The sequence below is a fragment of the Anarrhichthys ocellatus genome, unplaced genomic scaffold (genome assembly GCF_004355925.1).
Source record: "Anarrhichthys ocellatus isolate YVR2014 unplaced genomic scaffold, GSC_Weel_1.0 scaffold46, whole genome shotgun sequence".
Lineage (NCBI taxonomy): Eukaryota > Metazoa > Chordata > Actinopteri > Perciformes > Anarhichadidae > Anarrhichthys > Anarrhichthys ocellatus.
The window spans coordinates 1,195,649-1,209,806 of record NW_022280076.1 but is presented as its reverse complement, the minus strand read 5'-3'; the positions used below and the strand labels follow the sequence as shown (position 1 = coordinate 1,209,806).

General features: G+C 45.7%; 1 protein-coding gene across 1 annotated transcript; it reads left to right on the top strand.

The window, feature by feature from the left end:
* The first annotated feature begins 6,540 nt into the window (after positions 1 to 6,540).
* Positions 6,541 to 13,772, top strand: spry4 (sprouty homolog 4 (Drosophila)). Its single transcript, XM_031869309.1, has 2 exons — positions 6,541 to 6,769; positions 9,264 to 13,772. Exon 2 carries the CDS (start codon positions 9,315 to 9,317, stop codon positions 10,458 to 10,460), a length of 1,146 nt encoding a protein of 381 aa, XP_031725169.1. The 5' UTR covers positions 6,541 to 6,769; positions 9,264 to 9,314; the 3' UTR covers positions 10,461 to 13,772.
* The last annotated feature ends 386 nt before the right edge of the window (positions 13,773 to 14,158 follow it).

Here is a 14,158-nt window from a genome sequence, read left to right as displayed (position 1 = left end):
CTTGCTGGTTATTGAAAAATGTATCAAAGATCAGTATCACACCAATTTAATCCCATTTGGATTTTTACTTTCCTCCCTAACACAAATATGTGGATATACGTATATTTGAACATCCACTGGAGAAGAACCCCTGGTTGTGAATCAATGCTCTGTTTTAATATAACAATTTGCACACCAACGATAAGCACCACTGTGGGGCGCCTCAGAATTTTCCTTTAATCCGTCTGTGCATCAACATCCTTTGGTAAACTTGACGAACAAACATTCTGCTCCACAACCGGAAAGAATATCGTCATGACCAAGCAGAGTTGTTGTGATATGTAGGAGTAATCGCCCTTCTGAATGCATCAGAGGACCAATGCTCACAGCTAGAAGGTAGAATAGGATTGCTCAATGTTCCTCAACAACACAAATATTTACAGGAAGCAAGCAAAGCAGATTCACCAAACCAGGCACAGAACTCTAAAGAGAGATGGAGTTTTCTACGGGGTTGCAACTGTTTCTCGAACGTGTGCATTTATCTTATATGCAGGCATTTTCACCGCTACGATTGAGTCAGATGCTTTTGGTGGGGAAAACATTAAAGAACTTAAGTTGAATCTATGAATTTTCAAAAAACGTGCGTATTAATGAATGACTCTGTTCCACATCTGTTCCAGAAACATGATTCAAAATTGTGCATATATCTCCTCTTTTAAAAGGTTAAGATACATTTATGAGTCTGTCTCTGTGTTATCATTAGTTCTCCTTAGGATTTTATATCATGTCTGTGAGGAAAGTTGTGCAGACTTGGTGGCCTAGTGTGAAATGCACTTTGAAGGCATTCAAAGTCATGAGGATGACGACTGCAGCTACAGACCCACGCATCTGTTAATTGGTGAGAGATGCGTATTGTGACGTGTCAAGAGGGGGGAGTTAATGATGGCTTACCTGGAACAGGAAGCTTTTGATGTAAGCTGTGAGCTCTCTGTAGAGCCATCATTGTGAGTTAAGCACTCAAACACACACAGACACACAAATACACACATGCATTGAACAATTACCAGCTTTTGTCGAGTTCTTGTGTCTTGGGGGCAATCAGGAAATACACGACTGACAAACCAATAGATTAGTGAAATACATTAAGTGATAGACTTATAAACCAGAAAGCTATTGACATTGTAATTTGATTTAGACAGAGATATCTGTGGTTTAGTCTGGAGGAAAAACAATAGCTGGGAATAACAGTCCAACCAGACATTTTTAGTAGAAACAAGATTAATGCACAAGTACAAATAATCAGGGGTTTGTGGTATATGACAAAAAAAAAAACTTGTCAAACTGCTGTGGAAGCAGATGGGGCTGTCCATTAGAAATCTCAAGCTCACAGCAGTAGCCAGCAGATGTGGCAAGAAGGAAGGCTGGGAGGGAGGACTCTGGAGAGAAATCTAGGCCTTCCCTTCCGTGCACATATGCCTGGATGATCACACCGACAAGAAATCTACAATTCAACAAGCGCTTCATGTGGGCCATGCCTGCGAGCCACACAGCTGCGCACAGAAATCTGTAAATATGTGTCTGAGGGAGACAGAGAGATAATACAAATGCGAGGATAAGGAGAGTGGAACTGCCATGAGATTTACATATGTGTTGGTCTGTTATGAAAGCTTTCATTCTTTTATAATACATCTTTGAATTAGTTAATTTTTTGGTTACTTTTTTAAATTTGAGTCTTGAGAAAAGAAGATCCTGCATGAACAACTCTTGCTCAGCATCACAATTTAAGTATTGTTACTTTTGTTATTGAAAAGATCCCTGCAGACAGAAAGTCAAAGCATACAGTTTATTAACAGGTTTGCGTTGCGTCATCCATCCATTTTCCTCCGCTTATCCGGGGTCGGGTCGCGGAGGCAACAGGCCAAGCAGGCTGACCCAGACTTCCCTCTCACCGGCAACATGTTCCAGCTCATTCTGGGGGATCCCGAGGCGTTCCCAGGCCAGCTGGGAGATGTAATCCCTCCAGCGTGTTCTGGGTCTTCCCCGGGGTCTCTTCCCAGTTGGACGTGCTTGGAAAACCTCCAGTGGGAGGCGTCCAGGAGGCATCCTAATTAGATGCCGAACCACCTCAGCTGACTCCTTTCGGCGCGAAGGAGTAGTGGCTCGACTCCAAGCTCCCTCCTGATGACCGAGCTCCTTACCCTATCTCTAAGGCTGAGCCCGGCCACCCTACAGAGGAAGCTCATTTCGGCCGCTTGTAGCCGCGTCCTTGTCCTTTCGGTCACGACCCAGAGTTTGTGACCATAGGTGAGGGTTGGAACGTAGACCGAGTGGTAAATTGAGAGCTTTGCCTTCTGGCTTAGCCCCCTCTTCACCAAGACGGTCCGGTTCAGCGCCTGCTTTACTGCTGCAGCCGCACCGATCCGTCTGTCGATCTCCGCTCCATCTTACCCTCACTCGTGAACAAGACCCCGAGATACTTGAACTCCTTCGCTTGAGGTAGGCACTCCGTCCCCACCTGGAGGGAGCAATCCACCGGTTTCTGGCAGAGCACCATGGCCTCAGATTTGGAGGTGCTAACTCTCATCCCCGCCGCTTCACACTCGGCTGCAAACCGCCCCAGTGAATGCTGGAGGTCACGATCCGAGGAGGCTAACAGGACCACATCATCTGCAAACAGCAGAGAGGTGATCCCGAGACCCCCGAACCTGACGTTCTCCACCCCCCGGCTGCACATAGAGATCCTGTCCATGAAAGTCACGAACAGGACCGGAGACAAAGGGCAGCCCTGGCGGAGGCCAACACCCACCGGGAACATGTCTGACTTATTGCCGAGAATGCGGACACAGCTCCTACTGCAGTCGTACAGAGACCGGATCGCCCGTTGTAATGGGTCCGGCACCCCATACTCCCGCAGCACCCCCCACGAGAACCCCCGAGGGACCCGGTCGAAAGCCTTCTCCAAGTCCAAAAAGCACATGTATACTGGTTGGGCAAACTCCCAGAACCCCTCCAGTAGTCTTGCGAGGGTAAAGAGCTGGTTCACTGTTCCACGGCCGGGACGGAATCCGCATTGCTCCTCTTGTATCTGAGGTTCGACAAACGGTCGGAGCCTCCTTTCCAGCACCCTGGCATAAGCCTTCCCCGGGAGGCTGAGTAGTGCGATACCCCGGTAATTCAAGCACACTCTCCGGTCCCCCTTTTTGAAAATGGGAACCACCACCCCGGTCTGCCAGTCCATGTGCACTGATCCCGACCCCCATGCGACATTGAAGAGGCGTGTCAGCCAGGACAGCCCAACTATGTCCAGCGCTTTCAGCATCTCAGGGCGGATCTCATCCACCCCCGGCGCCTTGCCACCGAGGCACTTTTTGACTACCTCAGCGGCCTCTGCCAGGGATATGGGTGAGCCTCCCCCTAGATCTTCAGACGCTGCCTCCTCTGCAGAGGACATGTTGGTCAGGTTTAGGAGTTCCTCAAAGTGCTCTTTCCACCGCCCGACGATGTCCCCTGTCCGGGTCAGCAGTTGAATGGTTTGCCAGAACCTCCTTGAGGCCAACCGAAAGTCCTTCTCCATGGCCTCCCCGAACTCCTCCCATGCCCGAGTTTTAGCATTCGCAACCACCGCAGCTGTAGCCCTTCTGGCCTGCCGGTACCTGTCAGCTGCTTCGGGAGACCCCTGGGCCAACCAGGCCTTGAAGGTCTCCTTCTTCAGCTTGACGGCTTCCCTCACCTCCGATGTCCACCACCGGGTTCTCAGGTTGCCGCCACGACAGGCACCGATGACCTTCCGGCCACAGCTCCTAGCGGCCGTGTCCACAATAGAGGCTTTGAACATGGTCCATTCGGATTCCATGTCCCCAACCTCCCTCGGGATGTGGGAGGTATTAATCACTACATGTTTGGGCTTGCCGGGTCTTTCCAACCGGTTCCCCTGCCATCTGATCCAACTCACCACCAGGTGATGATCAGTTGACAGCTCTGCTCCTCTCTTCACCCGAGTGTCCAAGACATACGGCCGCAAATTAAATGATATGATTACAAAGTCGATCATTGATCTCCGGCCTAAGGTGTTCTGGTACCAGGTACACTTATGAGCCACCTTATGTTCGAACATGGTGTTCGTTATGGCCAAACCATGGCACGCACAGAAGTCCAATAACAAAACACCATTCGGGTTCAGATCGGGCAAGCCGTTCCTCCCAATCACCCCCCACCAGGTTTCTCCGTCATTGCCCACGTGATCGTTGAAGTCCCCCAAGAGAACTATGGAGTCGGTAGGCGGAGCCCTTTCCAGGACCCCTCCCACCGACTCCAAGAAGGCCGGATACTCTGAACTGCTGTTTGGTGCATAAGCACAAACCACAGTCAGAGCCTTGCTCCCCGCAACCCGTAGGTGCATGGAGGCGACCCTCATTCTCCGGGGAGAACTCCAACACAGCGGCGCTCAGCCGGGGGCTCGTGAGTATCCCCACTCCCGCCCGGCGCCTCTCACCCTGGGCAACTCCAGAAAAGGACAAAGTCCAACCCCTCTCCAGGAGCTTGGTTCCAGAGCCAGCACTGTGTGTGGAGGTGAGTCCAACTATATCTAGCTGGTACCGCTTCACCTCCTGCACCAGCTCTGGCTCTTTCCCCGCTAGCGAGGTGACGTTCCACATCCGTAGAGCTAGTCTATGCTGCCGGCGATCGGCTCGCCCAGGCCTCCTGCCTGACCCGCCGCCCGGTCTTTTAACATTTAACCGAAAGACGACATTGCGTCGTCTTTCGGTTAAATATTTACCACAAGACACTGCAGAGTAGAATCAACATGCAATATGATAACTAAAACCTCAACAGTTCTATTTTTCATATACTGTGTAAAAGAGCTGCTGTAAAAATAGTCCATTTCATTTATATAGAACAAAATCACAAACACTCGCTAGTTTTACTTACTATTTATTTACTATATTAATATATATTATTAATTAACTAAGAAACAAAGAGCAATTCAAATTGTGCTAAAGGGAAAAATAAAATGCCACCTGCATGATAAATTCATTGAGCAGCTCAGTCACACATTAAAACCATATGTTATTACAGGCATGTATTAGAAATTATATTATAGGAAATAGAAGACACCGTAAACTGTGATATGTCAAATTCAGATTTAATTAATATTTTTCCCGGTGTGTTTTACTGGTATATTGGCAGTTACCTGTATTGCTGATTCATATATGAATCAATTTAATTTATTTGTATACAAATAAATTAAATTCTTTCCTTCCCCAATTCTTTCTCTCCGTCTCTAGCTTTCTCCAAAACAATAATCCCAATTTGGAGGTGTAGTGGTTACCATGGTGATGTGTGCAAACGGATAATGGGGCAACTGTTAACCTTTGACTGGTTAAAAGCCCCAAGCTGAGGGAGGGGAGTGGGCGAGAGTGGTGGCGGGGGGTTGCAGGGAGGCACACACACACACACACACACACACACACACACACACACACACACACAGGGATGTCAGAGAGAAAGGAAATTCACACTCATTTCCTCCGTGTGGTTTCGGTACAAATCAACAACATCCTGTCCTTTTGTGAATCCTGCCTGCCCTCATGCTGGTTTGTGTTTCAGAGTAGGCGTTATAACCCCCGCACCCACCCGTCTCCTCTCCTCCTTTTCTGTGTTTTTTTTACACTACCATAGAAGCTGTAGTCATACCTCACATTGTTGCAGAGGAAGGAAGGGCACGTCCTTGTTCGCAATAAACGGCTTTAGATAGAACAGGAAAACAAGCGCCCATTATTAGCCTAATTGAGCCTCGGCCAGTGATATGAAAGGGTCACCGGATGGTTTCGCTTGATATCGATGATGGACTGATTAAAATAGAAACCAGCCTCCACACTATAATATTTTATTCATTAAGCCAACTTGTGTCACATTCCTTAATGGCTTTGCTAAGATGTTTTGTTTCCTAAAATGTAGGTCATGACTGCATCTTCGTGTTTTTCATCACAGTTGAGGCACCCATTAATCAGCATCGAAAGGATCAGATTTGCCAGCAATGAAAAAATAAATGAATTCATTGCCGATTTAGCCCCCACACATCACGCTCCCGCTCCCTCATCTATTACACAAAAGGACCATAATCAAGTCTCCTTTAACATGTTGCAGGAAGCGAGAGCTGCATAGATAGATAAATCAACAGACTAAAATAAAGCAAGAGTGGCACCACAGCAGATGAGCCGACTCTTTATGTAAATCAGTCCTGACATTGCCCTTGTGACCAAAAAAAAAAAACCCCACCTCCTCATTCCCTCACCCCCTTCTCACACACGCCTCATTCGCCATTTCTTCCCATTCATAAAAATCTCGGCATCGCGCCTGCGCAATGCCATTCGGAGTCGTCCCCATTCATAAAAATGTAACCTCCGCATTTCAGCCCTCCCGAGTTGCTCTGCCCTCCCATTCACAAAAAAAAAGAGGAAAAAAAGCACAGGCATCTGCGCAGTGCCGTCCCTTCCCTTTCCTCTACCCTCCCATTCATAAAAAACTCGCTTCCCTCCCCCTCGGTGGTTGCAACATCATATCCAAAGCTCTGCATCCACAACCGCAGTCGCCTTTTACGCACCAGCGAGTGGAGAATAGTGCAGGATATCTGCTCTCCTTTCGAATGACTTTGCTCATATCACATCCAGACATTTGGACTTATCCTTACTCAACATTTGTGGAGCTACTCACTCGCTTGGACTGGACTATAGACTGCGCGCAAACGTCGTGCGCAACGAAGAGATGAGAATTCTGTCCTGAACCCAGAGTAAGTGATCACCTCTGGTGTTTTGTCATCGTTAAATCTTTCTAACTTGTGAGCGTGTCGCTGCACAGCCCGACTCTTTCGCCCCCTTTCCTGCCTGCGCCTGACTCTCAATCCGCTGGATCGCAGGCACGAAAGCGCTCCTTGCTAACTCTATTTTGCAAGAAGCCGTTTCGCCGACCAGTGTTTGCACTTTGTGTAAATATTTAACCACCGATTTCGTACCAAAGGCAAGGTTGAGGGCGCAGAGTGGGGAAACAGCGTCGCGTTTTAAAGCGCGACTTATTCGCAACGCCACTTTTTTTTGACAGCATATGCATATAAAGCGTGGCTATTTGTGGCTTCCCTTTAAAGCCGCTGTCAAGACAAAAGCCAGCGGAACAGATCCATATTTCAATCTCTGTTGAAATCTCCGTCCCCTATGAAGACTGTATGTTGTAGCATATCTCGGGCGGTTCTGTTGCGTGTCTCGTTCTCCGCCTGGTTGGTGCACCATGTCGGTTGTGTCAGGTGTCTTTGCCATTCGCTTTTTCATTTCGTGCGGCTCACTTCTTAGAAAATCAACAAATATGTCTTTAATCCGTTTATTTTGGTTGACAAGAGCGATAACGTCCGGGTATACGCATCGAAACTATGCATGCAACCGCCGCCGATTAAAATTACCCCTCCACCGTCTGTCTGATGGCACACAGTATACCATTTTCAACATCAATGTCATATTTTTCTCAATATACAGATATTAGGAGTGATGTGTTGAATACGTGGTTACAATGCCTATATAAACATGCTTTTGGAATATATCGAGCGTCCGCCTCCGGTTTTATGACTCAGTCCATTCACATATCGAAGGGAGGGACGCGCACGCACGCAGGCACACACACGCACTTGAACACGCACCGTTCCGAATTGGAGCTCATAATGGTCTAGATTTGACGATCACAAAAGCTTGTGTCGGTGCCAGCAATGTCGCAACAGGTTTCTCAACCAGGCTTCTGCAAATCCGAGGAAAAGGGGAATAACACGAGCCGACGGTCAAGCAGAGCTGTGTCGACTACTGAAGTTGTTGTTTTTTTTTTTAACATGAAATAGATCCTCAATCAGCAGTAATAAAGCACAACACGACAGTTTTTAGGTCCTTGGAAAATCCAGGTTGCCTTGACAGAATAATCCGAACCATAATGCATTTCATGGTCTGAATGAGGTTTTGTGGGCTGTTTTGCAATAAGCTAACTAAATACCGCAGATGTGGGTCAGTGGAAATGTCGGTCGGGCTGCGTCGTTTGTCTTCAATCATCTTATTGTTTTCTGTGAAGCAGGTTAGGTATTTTCCGGCTGCCGAGAGTTCGTCGATGAAATGAATGATGAAACTGATTTCATTGAGGCTCATCATGACTGGAGCGCATTGATTCATGCTTGCAACACCGAGTGCAGCCACCAGCTTTCATTCACAAAAAACCTGCAGTTCACAAAATCAGACCCATTCACAAATTGCCAGAGAGTCCCGTTTTGTCTGATTCAAATTTGTGTTTATGTACATACAGTATATTGAGAGAGATTTACAACTGACACAATTATAGGTAAAATTGTATTACTGTTGTTATAATGACTGATTCCAGCCAACAACTTAATTTTCTTCGCTTCTTGCGTTCATTTTGGGTTTTTTGAAGTCCCATTTCTGGCAGTCTTAATTCTCTCTTTGCTCTGCCTTGTTTTGCATCTTTGAGTCTTTTGCATGCAAGCCCTGCTCTCTGGTGCTCCCTGCTCTTTGGAAGAGAGGCGACGAGAGCCCAACTCCTATTGTTCTAATGTCAAAGTTAGAATAGAGGAGGTTTGAAACCCTGTTGGTATTCAGTCTAAAGATCAAGATCGTTTGGAAACTCTACATTCAGATTATTGCAGAAAACCAGCCTTGAAAGAGGTTTTCGGTTGAGAAAGCTTTTGTTTTAAAGATTTGATAATTGTCTTCGGTAAAGCAAACTATGTGTAATACATCAGTCAGTTTAACATGTCATCCGAGGAGTTGATCTAAAATCTAGTGATCCCTTAGTCATTGTATGTATTATAACATTGTATGTATTATAATTGTAACAGAAGCAACGCAAAAGCAGCAGGAAATTGAAATTTTACCATGGACAAACTGATAAAAACAACAACATGACCCTCAAATAAACATTAACATGTGTGATTAAATACAAGGTTGAATACATGCAAAGGATGTTTTCTTATATCATGTCAAATAAATTAAAGACACATGATCACACTGTTCTTTATGGCGAACCTGGCTGCCATTCTTCGGACAGTTTTGTGACATATTGACGTTGTGTAAAAGATCAAAATCTTCCCTGTCGCGCTTGATTCTTAATATACTTTATTTGTGGTTTCAGATAAGATGTTTAGAAAAAAAAAAAAGAGGATCAAAGGGGTAAAAGAGCAGGAACTTAAACAACAGCAGATGCAACCGGTCATAACTGTCTCTTGTGTGTCTGTCTTTTTGCAGTTTTGCTAAATGCTGCTTTAGAGTGAAGACGTGCGAGGCACCAGCCTACACATGGAGTCCAGGGTTCCCCACCACATCCCCGGCGTGTCCTCCTCCCTCATATCCCAGCCCCTGCTGGACAGTCGAGTGCCCTACGGCCGCCTGCAACACCCACTCACCATCTACCCCATCGACCAGATAAAGTCCTCGCATGTGGAGAACGACTACATCGACAGCCCTGCCGTCGTCTCCCAGCAGCCCCCGAGCCAGAAGTCTGTGAACCGAAGAATTAATTGGCTTGGTCAGAATCAGGAGGCCTTCCTTGGGGCAAACCACAACCATCATCACAATCACCAACACCAGCACCACCAGCAGGGCAGGTGCGAGCCCCACTCCCACCAGGACACCACCACCCACCCTTGGATCTCCTTCAGTGGGAGGCCCAGCTCTATCAGTAGCAGCAGCAGCACCTCGTCTGATCAGAGGCTGTTGGACCACGCTGCCCCCACCCCAACAGTGGACCACCACCCAAACCTGCAACCCCACCAGGGCCCCGTCAACACAATCACAACCCCAACTCCAGGCTGCTTCTCTTCCTCGGAATCAAAAGTCCTCACCTCCTCGTCCTCTGCTTCCTCCTGCGCCTCCTCTAAATCGCTGGACCTCAAGTCTGCAAAGATGCCTGCAGGAGGCGTGTGCACCACTGGAGGCCAGCAGGTGTTGGCGCTGATCCCTTCCTCCCCGGCCGAGAAGAAGCACCTCCTTCTTTGTGAGCACTGCGGGAAGTGCCGATGCACGGAGTGTACGCTCCCCCGGACCCTACCCTCTTGCTGGGTCTGCAACCAGGAGTGCCTGTGCTCTGCTCAGAGCCTGGTGGATACAGCCACCTGCATGTGCCTGGTCAAAGGGATCTTCTACCACTGCACCGAGGATGAGGACGACGAGGGCTCTTGTGCCGACAAGCCCTGCTCGTGCTCCCAGGCCAACTGTTGTGCACGCTGGTCCTTCATGGCTGCCCTTTCAGTTGTCCTGCCTTGCCTGGTCTGCTATCTGCCAGCTACAGGTCTGGCCAAACTGGGACAGAAGTGTTACGACAATGTTAGCAGGCCCGGCTGCCGCTGCAAGAACTTGCAGGGTAGCGTGAGTGCTCCTGTTTGTAAAAACGGAGGCGTGGAAGCAAAAGTTGGGACGCTAGAGAAGCAGCAGCAGGGATCATGATAGTGGACCAAACTGGCTAGCGGTGGCCTTGCTAAGAATTGGACAGGACCACACAGTACTTGCTTGCTCTCTATGGATAGGACAATCCAACACCAACCCCTTAAACTACCCCATTAATCTACTGGAAGGTGACTTATGTAAAACAAAGGTACTTAAATGGCTTCTTGACCTATGTTGGATGATCAAATGGGGCCTATTCTCAGAGAGTTGGCTAGTATGAATAGCTAACAGGCCCTCTGAGATGTTTTTATTTTGTTTGTTTGTAAGAGTGACACAAGAAGAAGAAGAGACAAGATTGTGGGACTAGTGTTTGTGTTGTTTCGCAAAGATGGCTGAAGGCACAAAGTCATTGTACCTCTCTGCTGCTCTGTATTTCTCAACTAATTTGGTAACGGTAACTAACCAGAAGCTGGTTGCTGATCCTCGGATAACATAAAAGTTATTTGATGGAGATAAATATCTGTACGCTCCCCACCACCCCCCAAAAGCACAGCCCAGTGTCCCTCTGTCTGAACAAACACAAAAACGTGTGATCACCTATACTGGGGCTTTATAATAGGCCACTGCAAGAGTGAAACCACCACTTACTCACTCTCTCCACTATTATGATGAACACCATCTTATAGTGTCGCCATTTTCCCTCTTTTAGCTTAAAGATGCTAGCTTGGTAATGCTAACATTTTATCTCGAGGCATTAATCTCCACGGAGGAGCTGGAAAGACGAGCCTTTGTGAGACTTAAAGATATTAGTAATTTTCCATAATTCTTACTGTCTTGTGCATAAGCAGTTGTACAGCAACGGAGAGAGAGATGGTCACTTTACCGTGTGTTTCCTGTTTTTGGGGGGTGAATCCCAGAGATTCTAAAAGTTGTTGAATGCTGTTCACCAATCACCTCAGAGGTAATGCATGTCATGACCTGCATGCTCTAGTCTAATGGTTAGCCACCATGCTAGAAGTCGATGTGTCGTAGAGAAATTGTGTAAAAAAAAAGTACACCCAACCTTCTCAGGGACTGTTTCAGTAATCCTCTCTAGAACTTGGCCTACAGCATGTTGATTTCTAAACTGCCTCAGAGCCTGGTCTACTTCCTCTTTGCACAAGAAGGCAAAGAAACATTTAGGGGCAAAAAGGCAATAGTGAATAATTTAAAACAAGTAAGCTAAGTGAGCGACAAACTGGCCAGAAAATAAAGGTTTCCAGAGGAGAGGGGATGCAGGTGATAGAGAGTGAAGAGAAGGCATGGCAAAGTTGTTGTTGTGTTTATATCTAGTCAGCCTTTGTCGAAATCAAACCTGCCACTTGCACAACCTTTTTAGGAAGACGCAAAACCCTCAAAGGATGTACTAAAGCACAGTATTAACCACCACCTCAGCTATCTCACATTACGTTTGCGTGCACTACGTTTAGTCCACACACCCCAATCCCCCTCTACACACAGTGTCTTCATTAAAGTCTAATCATGCTGCATAGCTGCGCTAGTCAGATAGTCCGTCTTTTATTCTTAAAGTCTATTTTTGTGGCTTGCATGATGTTCTTAGGACTTTGCCAAAGGAAGCTAGCGTACAGTAGCTTGTTTTCGCTGTCTGAGTGATCACAGTTGTTATGCACATTTGCCAAATGGAGTAGACGGCAGTTTTCTTAAAGGCATTCTGACCTTTAATACAGATGGCCTTTTTGGCATAAAGGCAGACTGTCTTTGTTGCTCCATAAACACACACCTCTTTCATGTTGGACCCTTAACTTCCATTAGGGCGCCTACCTTTGCTCATAGCTGTATTTGTCTTGTTGCACAAAGCTAATATCACACAGGAAAAAGAGAAGAAAAAAAAAACCACACACACTGTCCTTAGTCTTGAATGTATGAGGCAATATTTTCAAACCTAGCAATTCAGTCCGAGAGAAAGGTGCCAAAACTGAGAATGATTGTGTGACTGGGCAAAGGCCTAATACATGTAAGTGGGCGGCAAAAATCACAAATGTTTTGATGATATATTTAGTAATAGAGCTATGCAGGTGAAATGTTATTTGCTGTAAATAGTTTCACAACATTTGTGTTCCTTAGAAGAGACTTTTAAATGTCCTTGAAAGATTGCATGGTACGTTATAACTACAATTCAGTACAAAATATATAGAGAATATATTAGATATATATTTTGAGGGTAAGATTGAGATGTTTTTGAGGTTGTGAGAATTTAAAAAAAAAAAAAAAAAAGGAGGGAGGGTGGCTAGAGGAAGGTTTGGGAAAGGGTAACAAAAATAACAGGTCTTTCTATCACTAGCACTTGATTTAGAAAAGTATGCCGGGCAATAACAAAAAAAGAAGAAGAAAAAACTCCTGCTGTTAATGCTATCCATGGCTCATTAGCAGTCGAGAGGCTAAGCTAATTCCCTGGTTCCTCTCCGAGTCCTACAGACTGTGGACTCATTGAATCCACACAGGGAACACAATCTACCCCTATCCGGATCAACCCATTTCCTGCTGTTACTGCTCAGTGTCTCAGCTCTCTCCCCTCTTTTTCTCTCTCGTGATTTTTTCCCCCTTCCTCTCTTCCCTCCTTCCTCTCTGAGAAATAGTCCAACAAAACACCCCTGGCCTTGATTGACAAACACAGCTGCTGTGCATAAACTTGTCATACCACAGAGACGGGAGAGAAAGACAAGTCTGTCTCTCTTTCTCTCCATTTCTCGTCTGTTATCCCCCCGTCTTTGTTTTTCCTCTGGATTTTGTAGATCTGTGCCATCTTTTTAATCAGTGGACCTCTTTTTCCAACAGTTGCTGCCTCTCTTTTCTTTTATTACGCAGCTCTGTCACTGTAAGAGTAATACTCTTCACTTCGCGTTAGCTTTATACTTTTTTTATGTGCTCGCTGGCCTGTTCAAGGTGTGGAATAATCATTCAACAACGACAACTCAATGATTAAAACATTTTTATTCTTCTCTTTTTTTCTCTGCTACAATGCTGTGACTTTTACACACCCACACCCCCTTTGTGTCGCTTATTTTGCGGGCACAGATTTATTTTTTCAACCCAAACAAGAGGAAAAGTCTCATACAGCTGGGTGATGATACTCCATTCATTTATGCCTTTGCAATGTCAATGTTTGGGATTAAGAACGAGATCTGTGCTTTTGTTTTGTTTAGATATAACAAAAAGAAAAAAAATCTCATATAAAAGGTTCCCTTTATAGATATTTATTTTGAAGTTCTATTTTATATAGTATTTATTTAGATGGCAACTTTTTGTTTGTGAAGAAAGCTTATGTCGAAAAGGAATGTACATTGACAATGGAAATATATATTGTTAAATATACCAGATTGTTGTGTCGTTACTTTTGTGAGTAGTTTTCACCAAATTAACACAAACACTCACACACTCTCACACACACACACACACACACACACACACGCACGCACGCTTAACATCAGAATGACTTGCATCTAGCAAGACATTAAGTGGGATTTTGGACAAAAAACACTCTTCTCATGTTGAGATAATTGTATTAATCAACGCTTGATAAGGCAAAAAAGATCAACATGCTGAGTAAAAGTTTAACTCCTGCAATAAGCGTGCACATGTAAAGTGCATTTTAGTACAGAAATCCTTTTTAAACAGCTTTTAACGTCTCCGTAACTATGCAAGATTATGAAGATACGCAAATTACTAGATGCTGATTACTTAAACTGTTAATCATTTTC